At 33.1% G+C, this 20,935-nt stretch overlaps 1 protein-coding gene across 1 annotated transcript in view; it reads left to right on the top strand.

Moving 5' to 3' along the window:
• Window positions 1–20,648, top strand: part of alphaSnap (Alpha-soluble NSF attachment protein) — a 31,670-nt gene extending 11,022 nt beyond the window's left edge. Inside the window, exons 6-10 of the mRNA XM_076458026.1 lie at window positions 428–483; window positions 1,977–2,061; window positions 9,614–9,718; window positions 12,128–12,196; window positions 19,041–20,648. Coding sequence (XP_076314141.1) covers window positions 428–483; window positions 1,977–2,061; window positions 9,614–9,718; window positions 12,128–12,196; window positions 19,041–19,190 — 465 coding nt within the window. The 3' untranslated portion in view covers window positions 19,191–20,648. The remainder of the gene's footprint in view (window positions 1–427; window positions 484–1,976; window positions 2,062–9,613; window positions 9,719–12,127; window positions 12,197–19,040) is intronic.
• The last annotated feature ends 287 nt before the right edge of the window (window positions 20,649–20,935 follow it).

Consider the following 20,935-nt stretch of genomic DNA (forward strand, 5'->3'; position numbering starts at 1 on the left):
AAACTCTTTAGACAACTAACACCACCAATGATGCAATGTTGTTCATGTCAAGAACTGGTAATTAATTGTTAATTTCTCAATAATTATAAACAGTGTCAGAAACAACTGTTAGCCTAATACTAATTATTCTCAATGCTACTGTCAACCACTAACTTAATCTTAAATATCTCAACTTCTCTCTATTTCAAGTATCATAAATAACAATTGATTTGATTTTCACATTGATAGGTGTCATCTGTCAGGTTGTTGTTAAACTATGTTCATATCTTAACTTCCACGATGTTTTCTTTAGTTCATATCTTAACTTCCACGATGTTTTCTTTAGTTCATATCTTAACTTCCACGATGTTTTCTTTAGTTCATATCTTAACTTCCACGATGTTTTCTTTAGTTCATATCTTAACTTCCACGATGTTTTCTTTATCAGGCAATTTCTCACTACGAACAAGCAGCTGATTATTTTAAAGGTGAAGAATCCAGCAGGTGTGTTAGAATATTCAAAAATTAACATTTATCTATAGTGTTAAACTTTGATAAAACTTTCTAGATGTTAACTTTAGTGTTGCTTTTTATAAACAACAATGTTGCATGTAATGTGAGCTGTTAATATTAGTTTTTAAATTTACTCTTGAACTACAAACAGCCTATAGAAATCTTAATGTAATTACACTGAATGACAAGTGAATAATCTCTCCAAGTAGCTCTTTATTTTAGTGATGAAAAATTTTTTTTTCATTGTATAATGATAGCTGTAAAAAAACTAAAACTTGAAGCATGTGGATGAATAATGTGTTTAAGATAACATGTGGATGATTTGTAAATGAATGAGGCATTTTAATCAGTTTGTCTGTCTTGAAAGTGGGTGCATATCTTACTATCTAAATGTGTATTCACATAAACTTTATTTTAGTGGATGTAAATATAATTTAGTGAACATTTTTACAGTAACATTCTAAAAGCTTATAAAAGTTTCTAAAAAGGTCAAATGATTAGTTCTAAAATAACAGTGTATGTTTATGTACAAATGGTATTAAGTACTGTAATATTTAGTCCTAACCAAACAAAAGCAAGAAACACAGACAAGTTAGTTAATTTACCTCTGTAGAACATATGGTGTTCTTAAGGCTTAACATTGGTGAAGCCTAAGACAATGCTCGTCCTTTCAGCCATAGGGGTGTTATAATGTTATGGTCAATCCCACTATTCATTTTTAAGAATAGCCCAACAGTTTGTGGTGATGACGACTAGCTGCCTTCCCTCTAGGCTAAGTGCTAAATTAGGGTTGGTTAGCACAGATAGCCCTCATGTAGCTTTGTACAAAATTCAAAAACAAACATTCATATCACTCTAGAAGTCTTGTATTTAAAGAAGTACAGTTACAATAATGATACTAATTTGACCACAAATGTTTTGCAACTGTGTATGTGTTGCATATAATGTTACGTGGATGAATAATTAATAAATAATGTGTATAGTAGCAAATTTGCAGATGCTGTTCATATGATGACTAGGCAATGAATGTGTAAATAAGTGATGTAGATGTTTCTGGTATTTCAAAGTAATGACTGTATAAACTGAACCAACAGTGTTTGTGTTCTGTAAATAGGTAATACTCTATTCTTTCTTTTAATGATAGTTTCATTAACATTACTTGTTAAAATGTTAACACTTTTAGTTTTATTATTATTGTTATATATATTTTTTGTTATAAGGAATACTTATTGTGAATTAATTTATTATAGGGATTTAGGACTAACCCAAATCTTCTAAGGTTGCCAAATCTTCTAACATATTGGTATTATAGCCATAAATATCAACAAAGATACCCAACATGTCATTATTTACAGAACAACATATTTTGTTGGTGTGATGATTTTTGCTTTTGTTTTGATTGAATGCTCATAATTAAAACTGTTGACTAATATAAGAAGAAGAATCCCATGCCATTAAAAGTTTATGGTCTATTTTTTTTCCAGTTCGGCTAATAAGTGCTTACTGAATGTTGCCAAGTATGCGGCTCAGTTACAGCAGTATGACAAAGCTATAGAGATTTATGAACAGGTAAGAAATAAGTGAGGAGAAAGTTGTATGGTTTTGGTACTGAAGTGTTTTTGTCCATTTTATTTTGTTTACTCAGATTTGTAAATCTTCTTGATACAAGCAGACAAAAGGACATATCGATGTTTTTCAGAGTTATATTTCAAATCTAATTAATCTACTTTATTATCAACTTATATGCATAAGTAGGCATCAAAATGTAGATAATAAATCAAGTTTTAACTGTGTTAAGTTTTTAATTTCAGAGGGAAGTATTTAATTCTTAATCTCTGTTCGCCTGTGTAACATAGTTTGACCTTTTCTGACTTTTCAGTCTTCTGTGTTTTTTTTTTCATGACCCCTCTTTGAAGTTCTTTGTTTTAAGTTACTTGTCATAGTATAGATAATACTAAAATATATTCTAATTTTTGTAGCCTTCAATTTTATCTGTTTTAAAAGATATAAACCAGAAAGTAAAACTGCTTTGCTTTATTGTCACATCCTTTTTCTTTACAAATTGTCATTAATTCTCTCTGAAACTTGCTATTACATCATTTATAACCAATGAAAAGCAAGATTTAACAAATGTGATCTTGTTTTCAGTATAGATTTGTAATTGTTTTGCTTGGATTCAAAGTTGCTATTGTTTCGAGACTTTTTTTCCTTAGTTAGAAAGTCAGATTATAATGGTTATAGGACATTGTTTTAAGTGTATTATTATTTCTTGTTTTCAAGTGCATATTCCACATTCTCTCTATAACCCTAGAATCAGTACTATCAGTGTTGAAATTAATTCCACTAGTTGCTACTGTCATCTATATAAACTCTATAAATGGTAATCTTTATTATTGCCTGTATACATAATGTGATAATTTTAAAATATGGAGAGGTGATTTTTTGTTGCAAGAAAGTTTCATTAACACTTGCTACAGTAATCTTTTTCTGTATATATCAGGTGGTAATTAAAATCCTTTTTTATTAGGATACATTCATAAACTTGGTTGTGATACATAAGTAATAATCTAAATTTTAATATTATACAAGTTTTTTAAACTTATACAACGTTACTAAAACAATGTCAAATTTTCCTTACTATAGGAATTGCGACATCTGCTCTCTAGGTATCTCCTTTCCTCTACTTTATATATCATTCTTCTGAGAAGTGAGAAATTTAATGTCAGTTGCTTATTATAATATTGTCATTGCTAAGGCAAAACATAATTTGTATAGCATTCAATCTTATTTAAATATAGCCATAAAATAAAATAATCATACCTCTTGCCACATCTACCTGTCACATCCTCTTTCAGAGTTGCCAATACTTTTTTAACATTTAATATGACAATATTTATAACCAGTATAAAGCCAAGGTTGTATTCTATCAAATGATGTATTATGTTGTTTTCTATACAACTAACTGTTTTGCTCAAAGTTCAATTTTTATTCCTACTGGAAACTTGATGAGCTTAGCTGAATTTTTAAGGGTTGTTGTTGCATAGTTAGAAAGCCAGAAAAAGTGTGATAATTGTGAGATATTGGCTGCTTATTGTATCTTATTATTCAGTGTTCTTTAGCCCATTATTTGCTTAAATTAAAAAAAATTAGTCCAGTAGTACAATTAGTTTCAACAAAAGTACAGTTAGATTTCATCAAAACTTAATGAAGAACAAGCACCATGTAATTCAGTAGGGTAATACAAGTTACATGTTTATTAAGTAATTTACAGCCAGTGCAATGAGAGAGAGATTCAAAGGGCAATAAAAGATAATTTGAGCACAAACAGATGAATATCATAAGTTTAAACCTATATTAAAAGTACAAACACAAAAATGCTATTTTTGGCACAATGAAAGATATCTTTATTATTGATTACATTTAACTGGTTTTGGTAGCACAATTACCATCATCAGTGCTAATGTCTACAATGTTTGTTTAATCACAGTTAATGAGGAAGATAATTTAAAAAGTCAGGAGACAGGGGGAGGAAAATATCCTAAATGAGGGATTACTGCAGAACAGGTCTTCTAATAAGATATTTGTTGGTGTGTCATCTCTGTTTATAAAGAAAAAAAACCTTCTAAAAAGTGATAAATGTAAGAATGGCTGATATCAGTTCTTCAAAAACAGTGCAAACAAAGTAGTAGGTTTGGCATCAAACCAACATAATACATGCATTGTAGCAGAATGTTAACAGAAACGCACATAATGAATTCAACTGAATTGTGACTGACAGTTATAGGTTAATTATTGTTTGTGACATTATGTAAGAATTGTACAAACATCATCCTTAATAATGTGTTTACATTGTTATTAAATGGTTTGTTAGGCATCCCTACCTAAGAATTGTACAAACATCATCCTTAATATTGTGTTTACATTGTTATTAAATGGTTTGTTAGGCATCCCTACCTAAGAATTGTACAAACATCATCCTTAATATTGTGTTTACATTGTTATTAAATGGTTTGTTAGGCATCCCTACCTTTACTTAGTTTTGAAAATTTTTCTGCATTTGTTTGGTTTCGTTTTCACCCTGACCCAATGGGCACCCATTACTGCACATGTGATTGTAGTGATGTGCATTCAGAATTGTATTGATCTACTTTTGATTTATGCTATACCAATTAGTGTAGCAAAAACTCTTATCTAGTAATCCGTATTTTAATAATATACAAGTTTTAAGTTCATAGTTTTTAACACGATTGTGAAAAATCTTGAATTTCCCCTAGCGTGACACGTGGGACACGTTTTGTGTGGGTACCTCCTCTTTATTTTATTTATTACCTCTCTCATAAGTACAAGACTTCAACATAAATTACTCAATGTAAAATTGTTCTTGCTCAGACAAACCATACATTTTATAACCTTCAGTTTTGTTTGATTTATAGAACTATCAAGTAGGAAATGAGACCCCTCTTGTCTCACCCACCTGCAACTTCCTTTCAGGATTTGTTAATAGTTCTTACATTTAATTCTCCATCTGTAACCACTAGAAATTCAATGTTTTCATCTATCAAATTATATAACACTGTTTTCTGAATGGAGAATTGTCTATTTCACTCTTAACACAAGCTTTGTTCCCACGGGAAAGATAGCTCACTTGGATGAATTTGTAGCAGCTCTTGTCGCATAGTTAGAAAGCCAGAAAATTTGTGAGAGTTAGGGGAATTTTTTTATTTCTTATGCCTGTGTTCTTTGATGCATTATTTAATTAAATACAAATTGAGTGTATTATTACCATTAGTATTAATGTAGGGTTATCAACAAGAAGATTTGGTTAAATATTTTACTTCTTGTCTTTTTATTAATTATTACAGCTGGAACTAAAATATACAAATAGGGATCTCTTTAGGTTAGTTAAGGTTAGATTAGGTAATATAAAAAAAAGTAAGTTTTTTTCAAAATGCCTGCAAGCAGCTTATTGGTAACATAATTTGATAGCATAACATGGCCTCTACGTTCCCCAGTTGGTTTAGAATTTGTAATAGCATGAACACTAGATTGACACAGTTCAAAAGGCAGCAAAATAATAAAACATAAATAAATGTATACTGTTATGAACTTAAACTACTTAAAATAAATGAATAGGAGAGTAATTTAGATTTGTTTTGGTGGTTATGAGGTCAGTTAAATTGACCAATGGGTGCAGAAAACAACAGATAGAATGTAAATGTTTACTGAAAACAAACATTTGAAATGTACTTAATAGACTTTAGAGATTTTTGAGATGAAGAAAAGCATTTGTAATCTCAACATGAAAATTGCTTTGAACATGAACTATTCAAACAAATACTCAATACATTTATTGACAGACCTTATTATTGTTTAGTTTATTAAAAGTACTTCATGAAATAATGAGTTTGTTTGTGAAATACATGTTTACCGAAAGACTGTCAAATATTTTGAAGATACACTGTATCAAAAAACAGTAGTACCAAATCTATAAAATTTTGAAGATACACTGTATCAAAAAACAGTAGTAGTAAATCTATAAAAATTTTGAAGATACACTGTATCAAAAAACAGTAGTAGTAAATCTATAAAAATTTTGAAGATACACTGTATCAAAAAACAGTAGTAGTAAATCTATAAAAATTTTGAAGATACACTGTATCAAAAAACAGTAGTAGTAAATCTATAAAAATTTTGAAGATACACTGTATCAAAAAACAGTAGTAGTAAATCTATAAAAATTTTGAAGATACACTGTATCAAAAAACAGTAGTAGTAAATCTATAAAATTTTGAAGATACACTGTATCAAAAAACAGTAGTAGTAAATCTATAAAAATTTTGAAGATACACTGTATCAAAAAACAGTAGTAGTAAATCTATAAAAATTTTGAGTATAAAGGTCACATGGTCAGTGAAATTGATCTAGTCCATATTGAGAAAATCAGTAGATATGGGAATGATGTGTTTATAACATAAATGCAGTGAGGTTTCAACTTCAATATTCATTGTATATCTGTTGTTTACTGGTAGTTCCTGTTTCATATTGTATTTAATCTTTTCAAAAGAACACCAAAATTATGTAAACATTAATTCAAGGGGTAATTATGACATCGTTTACACTAAAGTTTTCTCTGTTCTGTTAGTTATTAGTAATAGTTATAAAATGGATAATCCACTTGACTAACATGTAAGTAAAATAAGTTGACATTATTTGGGTTTTTGAGTCGTAATGAAAAGAAGCAGCAGATAGAACAAGAAATTCAAACATTTTGTTATATTTACAGACGTTCATTACTTAGATGTTGTTATATTTACAGACGTTCATTACTTAGATGTTGTTATATTTACAGACGTTCATTACTTAGATGTTGTTATATTTACAGACGTTCATTACTTAGATGTTGTTATATTTACAGACGTTCATTACTTAGATGTTGTTATATTTACAGACGTTCATTACTTAGATGTTGTTATATTTACAGACGTTCATTACTTAGATGTTGTTATATTTACAGACGTTCATTACTTAGATGTTGTTATATTTACAGACGTTCATTACTTAGATGTTGTTATATTTACAGACGTTCATTACTTAGATGTTGTTATATTTACAGGCGTTCATTACTTAGATGTTGTTATATTTACAGGCGTTCATTACTTAGATGTTGTTATATTTACAGGCGTTCATTACTTAGATGTTGTTATATTTACAGGCGTTCATTACTTAGATGTTGTTATATTTACAGACGCTCATTACTTAGATGTTGTTATATTTACAGACGTTCATTACTTAGATGTTGTTATATTTACAGGCGTTCATTACTTAGATGTTGTTATATTTACAGACGTTCATTACTTAGATGTTGTTATATTTACAGACGTTCATTACTTAGATGTTGTTATATTTACAGACGTTCATTACTTAGATGTTGTTATTAAAAGACTGTTTGGTAAAGTTCTGATGACCATTTTAATGAACAATTGAATCCATCCCTCTATTGGCAGTGAGTACTGCCTGCATGAGATACGGGCCTGTTTCTAGCTATACCTACATTCTGTTAAGATCCTTTCTATGTTTGGTTTCTGTATTTCTCAAAATATATACGTTTTTCCAGTCAATTACTACTACAGTTCCATAAATGTTCAGCTACAAAAGAGGACATTGTGATGTCATGTTTTATGTTAAATTGGTGTTTTTTCCTTCTTGTTTGTCCTATGTGTATTTTAATGCAACTGATTTGGCAACTTAAATCTTTAACTTCAGTCATTTTTGGATCTTTGGGTGTTTGTAAATGGTTGACAGTTTTGTTTTGTGGAATGAATGTTATTTTGTAATCCTGTGTCCCTTGGACAATGGCCTACTTATGTTGTAAGTAGGTATATAACTCTCATGAAAGTTTTTTTATAAAAATGAAACTAGTTGGTGAAAAAGTAAATACTGATGTCATTTTCCATTTTCTCTGTTAGAATTCTAGATTTTATCAGTGTACAATGCAATAAAATATATACAAAACTCACATATATAATTCCACATCTTTATTAATTAATTAAAATATAAATGTAAACTCTAAATGCAATCGAAGAGTTTAGCAGACTAATACGTAAAAAATGAAACACTTGCCAAGCACAATACACCCCTTAAAGAGAAGAATGAACTTAGCTTTTTTCTCTCTTGTGCTACAAATCGTTACATTGATAGATGTTTCTTCAGACTGTAACTAAATAGCATGAAACCTGCTCTTCCTATTGGTTATAAGCATGCCATTCAACTTCGGACTGTCACTGGGCAACACATCTATGACTTTGCAAGTGAGTGTGGTTGACCTTAGGCTTAGAAATATTAGAATATAAAACCCTCATTAAGATGTTCTTGGAAATTTGCTAAACAAATGAAAGACAGGTGGCTCTTTAATTTCACCTATGTTGAGGGACTACATTATTGTCTCACAGTATCATGTGTAATTACCTGTAAAGTTTAGACTTGTAATTGAAAGCAGATCATGTGACAGTAAAACCTACAGTTTTAATTGCTGTTTTAAATTTTCTTTTTAATATGAAGAAGTAAATCTTAGATATTAAAACTTTGTTATAACATACTTGATAGAACTGATTTTAATAGTTTTGAATTTAGCTTAGCTAAAGTATCATGACATGCCCAGAAAGGGTTTAAAGAGGTAGCTAAAATCAAAGGGTGAATCTAAATGCTTTAGCAATTTTTTTTTTTATGAGATTCCAGGTGAGATGGCTAACTAATGAAGTTATTTTGTGATTATTTTAATGAAGTTAATCCCTAGTGTTTTTTTATTTGTCACTCATTTTATGGAAAGATTTGTCAATGACTGTAGGTTTATAACTTTTATCTACAACTACTGCTTTTAAATAAATTTTTTCATTGTGTGTCTGATATCAGAACATAGTAAATGTAATTCTTCCTTCATTATTCATGTAGTTAACAATGATCATACATTTACTATAGAGTTCAATAAATAAGCTGGCCTTCTTAGATGTTATTGTTAAAGATGTAATAACAAATTAGAATTTTCTATATTTTTCAAATTGTTTGCCATAAGCATGCCATAACATAATTTTAACCACCCTTAAAGTCATTAACTATACATATTTCACACACATGCTTTGAATGCTATTTATATATATTCAGATATCATAGATATAAATAACAAAAAATATACTTAAAAGCTATAGCAGTGGATAGAGGATATAACAATGTACTTGTTATATTATGTCACAAATGGTCTGCTTTGAGTTTTCTTTCTTCACTCTAGAAGTTACGAAGGTATCAAATGATTTTGTATAGGTCATATCAAATTGGCTAAAGGTTTCCATCTTTTGATTACTTTTATATCTAAACAATGCATGGTTTTGAATAATTTCATACTTGCCACTTTGATTTCTATCACTGTTTTACATAACCAGTGCTTCCTGTGTTGTAAGCCTATAGAAAGGTAACCTAGTATGAAGAAATAGATAAGGTTAATGTATCACCAGCCTGACAGTGTGTTTCGTTTGAATAGCAACATAGTTATTGTTGAATCTACTTGAATAGAAATTACTGAAATTCATGCATTAAAAGTGAAAGGTTTTATTTAAATTTTGTATTTCAGGTGGGAACATCGTCCATGGAAAGCTCTCTGCTGAAGTATAGTGCCAAGGAACATTTCTTCAAGGCAGCCTTGTGTCACATGTGTGTTGATGTACTAAATGCTCAGGTATGAAAGTGCTGTCTCATGTGATGATGTACTAAATGCTCAGGTATGAAAGTGCTGTCTCATGTGATGATGTACTAAATGCTCAGGTATGAAAGTGCTGTCTCGTGATGATGTACTAAATGCTCAGGTATGAAAGTGCTGTCTCGTGATGATGTACTAAATGCTCAGGTATGAAAGTGCTGTCTCGTGATGATGTACTAAATGCTCAGGTGTGAAAGTGCTGTCTCATGTGATGATGTACTAAATGCTCAGGTGTGAAAGTGCTGTCTCATGTGATGATGTACTAAATGCTCAGGTGTGAAAGTGCTGTCTCATGTGATGATGTACTAAATGCTCAGGTGTGAGTGCTGTCTCATGTGATGATGTACTAAATGCTCAGGTGTGAAAGTGCTGTCTCATGTGATGATGTACTAAATGCTCAGGTGTGAAAGTGCTGTCTCATGTGATGATGTACTAAATGCTCAGGTGTGAAAATATGATGTACTAAATGGGTGTGAAAGTGCTGTCTCATGTGATGATGTACTAAATGCTCAGGTGTGAAAGTGCTGTCTCATGTGATGATGTACTAAATAGTGGGGTGTGAAAGCTCTGTGTCATGTGTTGAATGCTCAGATATGACATCTGGTTGCATGTGTTGATGCACCAAAAACTTCTGTGTGTACACTCTGTCACTCTGCAGCTTCAATATATTTATGATTGTTAAGGAAGAATAAAGATAACTACCAAGCTAGTTAAAATCATGACAACTCTTTCTAAAAAGTGTTAATTGAGTTTAATCTGATGTATATCTAATACATTTAAACTAATTTTATATTAAGTTTCATTGTTTATGCAATTTTTCTTTGTTTAATCAAATGGTAATTTAAACCAATAAGATATAATACAAACAAGGCTTGACACAGCAGCCTTGTTGATGGAATGAAACTTGATATGGTACAGTGTTAGTTAATTATACCTATCTCATCTTATTTCATGAAAAACGTGTTTTTCATATGTTGAAATATCATGATTTCAATGTAATATAAAATGTTGAACAACAGGGTCTGTAACTGTGGTTAAGGTACTTCTTAAATACATTCTTTCCTCAGTATATCACAAGCTATACTTTGTTGTGATCTCTGTGTGAATATTCACTGAACTGGAAGCTATGGTAGATGCACAGTTTAAAAGTACAGAAAAGATGTTTTGTTACATGTCAGTCACTAGCCAAATGGCTTCTCAAAGGTAGGATATAGATAATTACCATGACAACCAAGACAGAAAACTGACAGGCTAAAATTAGTGAAGCTTCACTTTTGTTCAGGTTACAACATGAAATTAGTACTTGATTTGGGGTGTAGAGTACATGTGCCACACCATGCTCAAACTTCAAAGATCCTAATGATTTTGTTTGGAGCTCAGTGACATTGACCACAAATCTAAATTAATAATTTTACATTCTGTTTGGTGTGATTAATGTCTGCTTGACAGACTTGTTAAGTCTGAGTAGTAGTTTAAAAGAGTCTTCAGTATGAATGGCACCTTCAGTATGATTAATGTTACCTAAACCTGATTACTGTATACAGAAAATATTTGTGTTTCTCAGGATGTGGAATAACTATGATTTTATCTCATACAAGCTTGCTGGTATTAATTTAGTTGTATATTAGTGTCAATATTTTCTATGAGGATTTAAACATCTGTGTAAGGGAAGCTTAGTTTCAAGAGTTCATGTGTGTACTTGTGCTGAGTATTTTTTGTTAATTTTCACACTGGTGTAAGGTTCTATATTCATCACTCTGATGTTTAAAGAAACAAAAATTGTCATGTACTATCTTACACCATTAACTCTGAAAAATGGCAAAAGTAGGAAAACATTTCCATAAAACTCAAACTCTGAATTCAAAGACTTGAATGAGAGTTATGATTCTTTATCAGTAGGTGAGTAGTGACTGACACATTATTTCATAAATTAGAGATCAGAAAAATAATGTTCATCTACATAATTTGATGAACAGTGACTTTAGAACTAGATGAACAGATATGTGTAAACATTATTTTATGTCTGAAGATTATAAATTAACTAAAAACGTAATACGAAATTTGAAAATATAATATCCCTTAATTTACATGTTCATTATATCAGTAACTGTACTTACAATTACTTAGATTACAATAACTCATATACTTTATGCTAGAGTATTAAACAGATGTATTTCGTTTGACAAAAAAAGCTCAAATATTAAGAAGAATCTGGCCTTTAAGTTCATTTTTCAAGTGTTTATTATAAGTGGAATATATTAAATATGCATTATTTAAATGTCATTTTTACTTAAACATATAATTAAGACATTGGAAAGTAACAATAATAGTATGGTTATGTTGTTGCTGTGTTTGAAAATAATATAGTTTGTATTTTTATCCTTTCAGCATGCTGTTAACAGGTATGAAGAGATGTGTCCATCCTTCTCTGACTCGAGAGAATGCAAATTACTTAAGGTAAATGTGTTTAATTTGTAGTGCATGTTTTTGAGAACCTTTATTTACAGATAGATCAAAGTTTGCATGTCATGACCTTTTAGTTTTATATTCAAAAGTTAATATAAACTTAACATCATAGTGTAGTTAATAAGCCAGATTTTAATATTGTACAAATTAACTTTTAATTTCACATGAAAATATTTAAATACATTTTCAATCTCTCCAAGTATTTAAACTGTGACATTTTGTTCTCTAGGTATTCCCTCTCTAAAGTACAAAGTTTTATATAAGTTACTCATTATAGTACAGATATTACTAACACATCTTAGTTGTCATAAAAACAAGAGTTCAAATGTAAGACACCCTCGGTGTGGATTCCTGTACGTGGTGAGGGGACCTTCCAGAGAAGGATCTGTTCTTTCAGTTTACCTCCTCTGGGATCTAAACATCCACCCACGTGTTTGCTGTGCGTGGCGACCCGTGAAGGGCAGGAGAAGATCCTGGTGATTTTAGGGGTCCAACCCTAACACACCACTATGGCCTTGAATTCCTGTAGACGGTCAGCCTTGGGGTGGCCCCCTTGGGTCAATTGGCTGGTCCACTCGGGTTAGGGTCAACCAAGTACCAGTGTTGGATGTTCTCAACAGGTGTTGTGACATTATCTGATGCTGGTGTTTGGGTATAGTGCTCATGAAACCCTGGCATTGCTGCAGTGTCCTTGTTTGACATTGCAGTGCGTCCCTTCGTAGGGCTCCATGGTGGGTGGGGTCAGTAGGCACCGAAATTTCCCTTTCTTTATTATGGATACTCCAATTAAGAAATCTTAAAATAGTGAAAACAGTCTATAGGTAAACAACCATGTCTTGAATATTCTGAGCAGCAATCCTCACTATCCATACCACCTGTTCTACCTCATTTTCTTATATTTCACTCACTTTTAGATAAACCTTTAGGGCAAATGTTTCCCTTTTTCATTCAGAAGGGACTAAAGGGACTTGCTGGCTCTGCAAAGTCAATAAAAAGCTTTGATCTGGTGATATATTGGTGGAAACATCCACATATCAACACAGTGAACTCCTCTTGCATTCAAAGGTGGTTGGGGATATACCTATTGAGGTTACACCTCATGCTGCTTTGAATTAGTCACGAGGAGTTATTGTTGAGAGGGATTTGAAAAACATCCCCGAGTCAGAGACTCTTGATGGTTTTCTCCACCCGAGGAGTTTCTGCAGTGAGATGTATCTCCACTTGTAAAGATGGATTTATGGTGCCGACCAATGTCCTCATTCTGACATTTACATCATCACATCTGCCTGCCACCATCAAAGCAGGTTATCTTCATTGCAGAATACAGCCACACATTCCAAACCCTCTTCGATGTTTCCAGTGTCAACGGTTCAGTCACTCGAAGACATCATGTCGTGGTTCCTTGACACGTGCTTGTTGCAGTGGCAAGGATCATGATGCCTATGAGTGGGAAATGGACCCTCATTGCACCAATTGCAATGGCTCTCACCTGTCATACTTTTTTTCTTCTCCTAAATGGTTGGAAGAAAAAGAGGTGCAGCATTTGAAAACGATTCATAATATTACCTTTCCTGAGTTTCAAAAGTGCTGCTCACCTCCTCATCTTGGACGTATGCTGCTGCACTTCATTCCACAGCTACTGTGGGAGTGCAGAACAAATCTCTGTGCCTCCTAAAGAATCGTTCTCCAAACAAATAAAGTCTTTTGAGCTCCATGGTTAAAGTTGATGAATCAACTTCGACACATCTCGGTTCCTTTATATACATTCCACCAAATCCCAAGATTCACATCCTTTGGTTCCAGTTACATGCATTTCCTCGGATCCATCTTCCTCTCTCACCCCATAATGCAAAACAATCATTTGTTTATGTCCTCAGTCACTGGAATCCCCTTCCAACAGCAAAAACCTGTTCAATCAACCCAGAACAGGATCCATGGAGGTTGATAGACCTCCCTCAAATAAGGAAAGTAAGGAAAAACACGCGATTGTAAACAGAAGGGTTCTCTGCCCAATTTGCCTACACGTAAATAAATGGCCACCATGATACAATGGAACTGTTGAGATTTAGGTTTTAATCTGGATGACATCAAAACACTAACTGCTTCCTACCATCCTGTTTGTCTCTTCTTCCAGGAAACAATTCTGAAACCTGCCGATACAGTCATCTTTCAGCAGTTTTCTTTGTATAGAAATAACACTCTTTGCCACTCAACATACCCTTGGAGGCCATAGCCATCCTTTTTTCCTTGGGTTATGCCATCAGTGTTGGTTCTCTCTCCCTGTTGTCTGGAGAGACCTATGATAAATCAGACCTTGATGCTCTCATTGAACAGTTGCTGTCTTTCATCCTGAGGGACTTTAATGGACATCATCCCATCTGGGGAAGTGCTTGTATTGATAGGAGGGGTCGCTCTGTAGAGTGTATGCTTTCTGATCACAACCTTTCTCTTTTCAATACTGGTTCTTCCACTTACTTTCATGCACCTAGTCAGTCCTTTACTGCTATTGATCTCTCTGTTTGCTCCCCTTCATTATTTTCCCATTTTTCATGGAGGGTTGACAATAATCCACGAGGCAGTGATTATTTTCCTATAATCTTGAGAGACAGGCCGTTGTCGATGCCACCCGACCCGCGTGCCCTGGTTGAAGCTGGATCAGGCAAACTGGCTCTCCTTCACTGCTCTCGCAGAACTTGGTCCTGTCATTGTTTGTAAGCCATCAGTAGACGACTGTGTGGCAGCAGTAACTGACAGTATTATACAAGCAGCTGCTCAATGTATTCCTAAAACTTCAGCACGTTTTCCGCTATGTCCTCGTCCATGGTGGAATCCTGCCTACCACGTGGCACGGAAGGCTCAAAAACTAGCCTGGGATACTTTCTGTAGATATCCCACACTCTCGAACTGCATCACTTTCCAGTGGGCCTGTGCACATGCTCGATGGGTAAGAAGTCAAAGCCAGAAGGAGTTTTGGATTAAATTCACAACCAGTATATCCTCTTCCACCAGTTCCAAAGTCATTTGGGACAAGATTCAAAAGGTTAGTGGGCAATATCCCTCTGTTCCCCTCTTGATCTTGCTCTCTGATGGCCAGGAAGTTACTGACACCTAGAGCATTGCTGATACTCTAGGTGAAAGCTTTTCCAGGTATCTAGCACTTCTGCTTGTTCTTCCACCTTCTTGGACATCAAGGTTTGGGCAGTGCAATCACATCTTTCTTTTCCAGCTGATTGTCTCTATGACTATAATCATCCCTTTACACTGGTGGAACTCTAACTGGCCTTTCATCGGTCTAACAGTACATGAGTTGGACCTGATGATATACACTATGAGATGCTGTGTCATATATCTCCTGCTTCTCTTGCTATTCTTCTGATTGTTTTTTAACTGGATCTGGAAGGAGAATGCTTTTCCTGATGCCTGACACCAGGCAATTGTCCTGCCTTTCTCCAAGCCTGGGAAGGATCCCAAAATTCCTTCAAACTACCGTCCAATTGCTTTGACAAACTCTCTGTGAGACCTTAGAGAGAATGGTTAATGCTTGTCTCGTTTGGTTCCTTGAATCAAACAACCTCCTCTCACCCACCCATTGTATGTTCCGACGACAGTGCTCCACCATGGACCACCTGATTCGACTTGAAACGTCAATCAGAGAAGCCTTTCTCAAATGACATCTTGTATCAATATTCTTTGACATTGAGAAGGCTTATGATACAACATGGAGGTATGGCATTTTGCAAGACCTCCATATATATATGGGTGACATGGTCATTTGCCAATTTTTATTAAAAATTTGTTAATGGACAAGAAATTCTAACTTCGACACTTTCTACTTTTCTACAAGAACTTGGAGTCTGTCAGGGCTGTGTTCTGAGTGTCACAGTTTTCAGTATAAAAATTAATGCCATCACTGAACAACTCCCTCTCTCTGTTGCTAACGGACTCTGTCGACGACTTTCACATCTCAAGTCAGTCGTCGAACATGAGGTATATTGAGTGGCAGCTACAGAATGCTCTCAGTTGTTTACTGAAGTGGACCACAGCAAACGGCTTTACCTTCTCTCTCTCTAAACCCATTTGCATGCACTTTTGTCACCAATGGGGTATTCACCCTGATCCTGAACTCTGTATCGGTGAAGTTGTGCTGCCTGTGGTCTCTGAGAGTAAGTTCTTGGGGCTTATCTTTGACTGGGTCAAATGTACAAGAGCATTGAACATCCTCCGTGTCCTCTCTACCATCCACTTTGGGAGTGGATCGACGTTCTATGCTAAAGATATCGTGCTCTTATTCGATCAAAACTTGACTATGGATCACTGGTCTATGGCTCTGCAAGACCATCGGCCTTAAAGTTGCTAGACCCAATTCATTATGAAGGACTTCGTCTCTGCACTGGGGCTTTCAGAACCTCCCCAGTTCCGAGCTTAAACTTTGTCTCATGAACATTCTCTGCACCTCTGCCATTTGCAACTGTCTTTACTATATACTTTGAAACTTCATTTCTTACCAAAGCATCCCACCTGGGGTTGTGTTTTCCTTCCATGATGGCTTATGCTTTTTCAGATCAGACGGTCTGCCATTGCCCCTTTTGGCCTTCGTATCTTGGCGCAGTTCAATGAATTGGGTCTGTCCTTGGATAACATGACTGTATCAACTGGTTGGCCCATCCCACCATGGCTTCTTACACTCCCCAGTTGTGACCTATCTAAGTCATCCGAAAAAAGTAGACACTCCTGATTGGAAATACTGTCTGTTATTTGCTGAACGTTTTTTGAACCATCCTTCCATTCCTGTTTGTACAGATGGTTCGAAATCAGGTGACTGTATGGGCTCTGCCATGGTTTGTTGTGGTTCAGTGGTTGCATGCAGAATCCTTTCTATAGCTTCTGTGTTCATTGATGAACTGTATGCCATTTATTTTGCCCTTGATAACATAGAAGCTAAGCAGTACTCGAACTGTATGATTTATACTGACTCTTAGTTCTCTACTGGCCCTGGAATCGTTTCGCATTGGTTCACACCCTGTTCTCACCGATATTCAAAACTAACTGGCCCATTTCTCTTTAACATCTACTTCTATCCAGTTTTTCTGAATACCAGGCCACACTGGTATTCATGGGAATGAGCTCGCCAACACTGCAGCTAAATCTATCTGCTCTGGTACTGTCACTGCTGTGCCTGTCCCACACATGGACTATGGTTCTGTATTCAAGGTTTGGCTCCATGACAGCTGGCAGTTGTCTTGGAGTGAGTAATGTGAAAACACGCTTTTCCAAATAAAACCCTATATTGGACTTTGGCCGTGTTGTTACCGTAAGGATCGGAAAGAGGAAGTTGTTCTAACTAGACTACGCATTGGTCACAGTTTTTTAACTCATCATTTTCTTTTATTTGGAAGTGATGCACCAGTGTATAGTTTGTGTAATACTCGGATCACAATAAACCACATTTTACTTTCATGTCATCATTATGATTCACAATGGCACCATTTTAAGTATGTTCTGTCCCAAGGTTTATCCATAATGTAAGACTGTTATTGGTGATGGTGACATTGTCCACCTTGGAAATGTTTTTTTTACTTTTTTAAAGGCCATTAATCTTTTTAATGCCATTTTTTAATTTATACTTTACATCTTTTTAATGTGGCTCCGCTTTAAAAATCACAGTTCATCTAGTTCAATTTGAAATTAGAAACTGACCATAACATTAAGTAACTCAACCAGGACTGGAAAGGTGAACTTCAGTTGACTGACAGTAGTTTTTGAACTTACCTGGTAGTCTTCCTGGTGAGTTATGATAATTAGAGTTATGCTACAGAAAGTCCTTTACAACTTGTATTACTGTAGTTTTTCTCTTAACATTGTAGACTAGATGTAAACATTGGTTTTATGTTTGTTTTTTCACTTTGTTTTGTTTTACTTTAATTTCCTTTTATGAATTTGACTGAATTTACTTTTACCTTTTTAACGGTTAGATGTTTGGTACAGATAGTCTAGCTGCTTTGTGCCATAAAACACTAAACCAAAACGTAAGAAATATATAATTATTGTTTTTCATATGTATTTTTAATTATTGTTATAAAAGTCACTAAAGTATAAACATTAAAAGCTTGTTAGTTAAAAATAATAAAAATTCCTGATGAAATTCTCTACTAGCAGCTCATGCATTATGTAATGCAGTAATGTGAGCTACATGTTTGCCAAGTGATTTACAACCTGTGTGGCAGAATCATCAGATATTATTCAAAATGAAATAATACAATGATTTTAAGTTGAAAGATATGTATACTATTACAAATGTTTATCTACTTATGATAAACAACTGCAGTTTTCTGTTACAATTTGCAGTTATTCTTAAAGGTAAAAAGCATAATTTAGATTAATTTCCTACTTTTAATGGTTGCAAGGTCTGTTGAATCAATGAAGTCCATTTACAGTTGGTATAGAGAAAATAACATAAAACAAAAAGCTTTACTGAAACAATAAATGATTGTTATTTATTTAGGATGTTTTTATAGGTGTAACACAAGTGAAAGTTAAATTTCAGATAAAGATGTATATATTTTTAATCATGATATGAAAATCTCCTTGCACTCTGAACACTCAACAGTATGACCTCATCTGTTTATAGATAAATCATTAGTGATATTATTTAATTACAAAAACTTGAAATGTCATATATATCAGGAAATGTTGCAAAGATTCACAAAACATTAGAAGTTACAATATGAACTGATGGATACTTTGTGGTTTCAATCCCTCCTGGAAAGATTTTAACATATCCAGAAGAGTGTTGAACTATATAATTCAGTAAAAGTCCTAATTTGTTTTAATCTAGACCCTCATTGAGAAACTTGAAGAGCAAGATTTAGATGGTTTCACAGATGCAGTCAAAGAGTACGACTCCATCTCAAGATTGGATCAGTGGTACACCAACATATTGTTGCACATTAAGAAAACTGTGCAGGAAAATCCTGACCTTCGTTAAAGTTTTTGTCTGTGATTTACTTAGTTGTACCATATTACTATTATTATTACCAGTGTTGTTGTTTTAGATTTAGAACTTTATTATGTACACGTGATCTACAGTAGCTTTAGTCTGAGAATGTGGGTGATAAATATGTGGTGTGAAATTATTCAGATTTAACTCTTCAAGTTTGCTTCATTATCTTATACCATTCCAATCATGTTCATGTTTGCATTTGAAATTTTGTTAGCAACAGAGATAAAGAAATGTTCCAGATAATATTTACAACTATAATTTCCCCATTGATGTTTGTGAGGCTATGGTGTAGACATTATTTGTGTGTAGTCTATACCTAACCAGTTATATTTCCTCAAACAACTACATTAAATCTTCCTCTGGAATTTTTATATTTGTGTCAGAAGGTTTAGTATCAGAACACAGTTCACACTGTGTATTAGTTATGGCTGTAATAATTATATAATTTGCCAAATGTTTTTTGTGTCTTCTGTAGACTTATTGTGTCATCTATTAGTGCGTGATGTGTTAATCTTTCTTTGTACTAATATACTTTAGTTTTTCTTATTCTTTATATATAAAAAAAAAAAAATAATTAATTTTGGTTTATCCAGACCTGTAGTCAATGGGCATATCTCTTATTAGAGCTGATCGTGTAATTTTCTAGCACCCTTGATCTTTTCCTTCCATAACATTTTAATTAACATAGGTGCACATATTCTAAATAAGAATCAATGTTTTGTGTATTTTTAAGATTAACATAAAACCTATTAGCTAAACAATTGTAATTTGTGCTTGTTGATTAAACATTTTCTGTACAAGCTATTAGCCTTTATTATAGTAATCTACAGATTTTAAAGTAAAACATAACATTTGATGGAAGATTTGAAAGTTTGTTTATTAAAACTACAACAGCTGTTTTGTTATCAAAGTAAAACTTTTTATTTATCAGGAGAGAAGTAATTGGTTTTCAAAATATTCAGGTAAGACTATGTTATCATCGCATACTATGTATAGCTTTATCTTATTTTACATAATTTATTTGTATTGATTATAAATATATTGGTTTGATATGTATATAATTGTCTTTAAATGATTGTACATTGTTCAAGTTACTTTTACCGAGTGTATATTAGTTCATAAGTTAGTTTATTACTTACTCTACAATGAGCTTTGTACATTGTCTTATAGTGAAAGTTATTAAATATATTTTTCTGAATATTATTCTTTACAGTTTTTTATGCCTGGTGAAAATATATTCTGTAAGATGTTTTTCTCATCTAGTCATTAAAGTGTTAAATACTAGCTACTAAAAATCCATTTGTAACTTCATAAATATTTCCAATGTAGGATGAAATTTATCACGTGAAAACCGTTACTGTATCCTAAAAGAATAAAAATTCACATTTCCATGTATGTATATATATGTCTTTCTTTCGTGAGGACAATAAAAAAACAAAATTACTAGCTGGTGTTAGTCACATGTTTGTCTGGATGGTCAGTTTCTTTAGTGCAAGTTGATAATACCAGCCTCGTAGCATCATAGAGTTCCTGTTTATGTGAGTGGTTGGTTATTCTCTAATACATAGAAATTGCTGGAATTTCATTTTAAATAGATAAATGTGTTTAGTAGATATGTCAATAAAAAACAGAAGTTTGTCTTTTTATCTTTTGTTGATAAATTCATGAATAAACATGTTGCATGTTATTTCCTGACATGTCAGGATATCTTCTTCCTTTGATACTGTTAT

Source organism: Tachypleus tridentatus, chromosome 9 (genome assembly GCF_004210375.1).
Source record: "Tachypleus tridentatus isolate NWPU-2018 chromosome 9, ASM421037v1, whole genome shotgun sequence".
Lineage (NCBI taxonomy): Eukaryota > Metazoa > Arthropoda > Merostomata > Xiphosura > Limulidae > Tachypleus > Tachypleus tridentatus.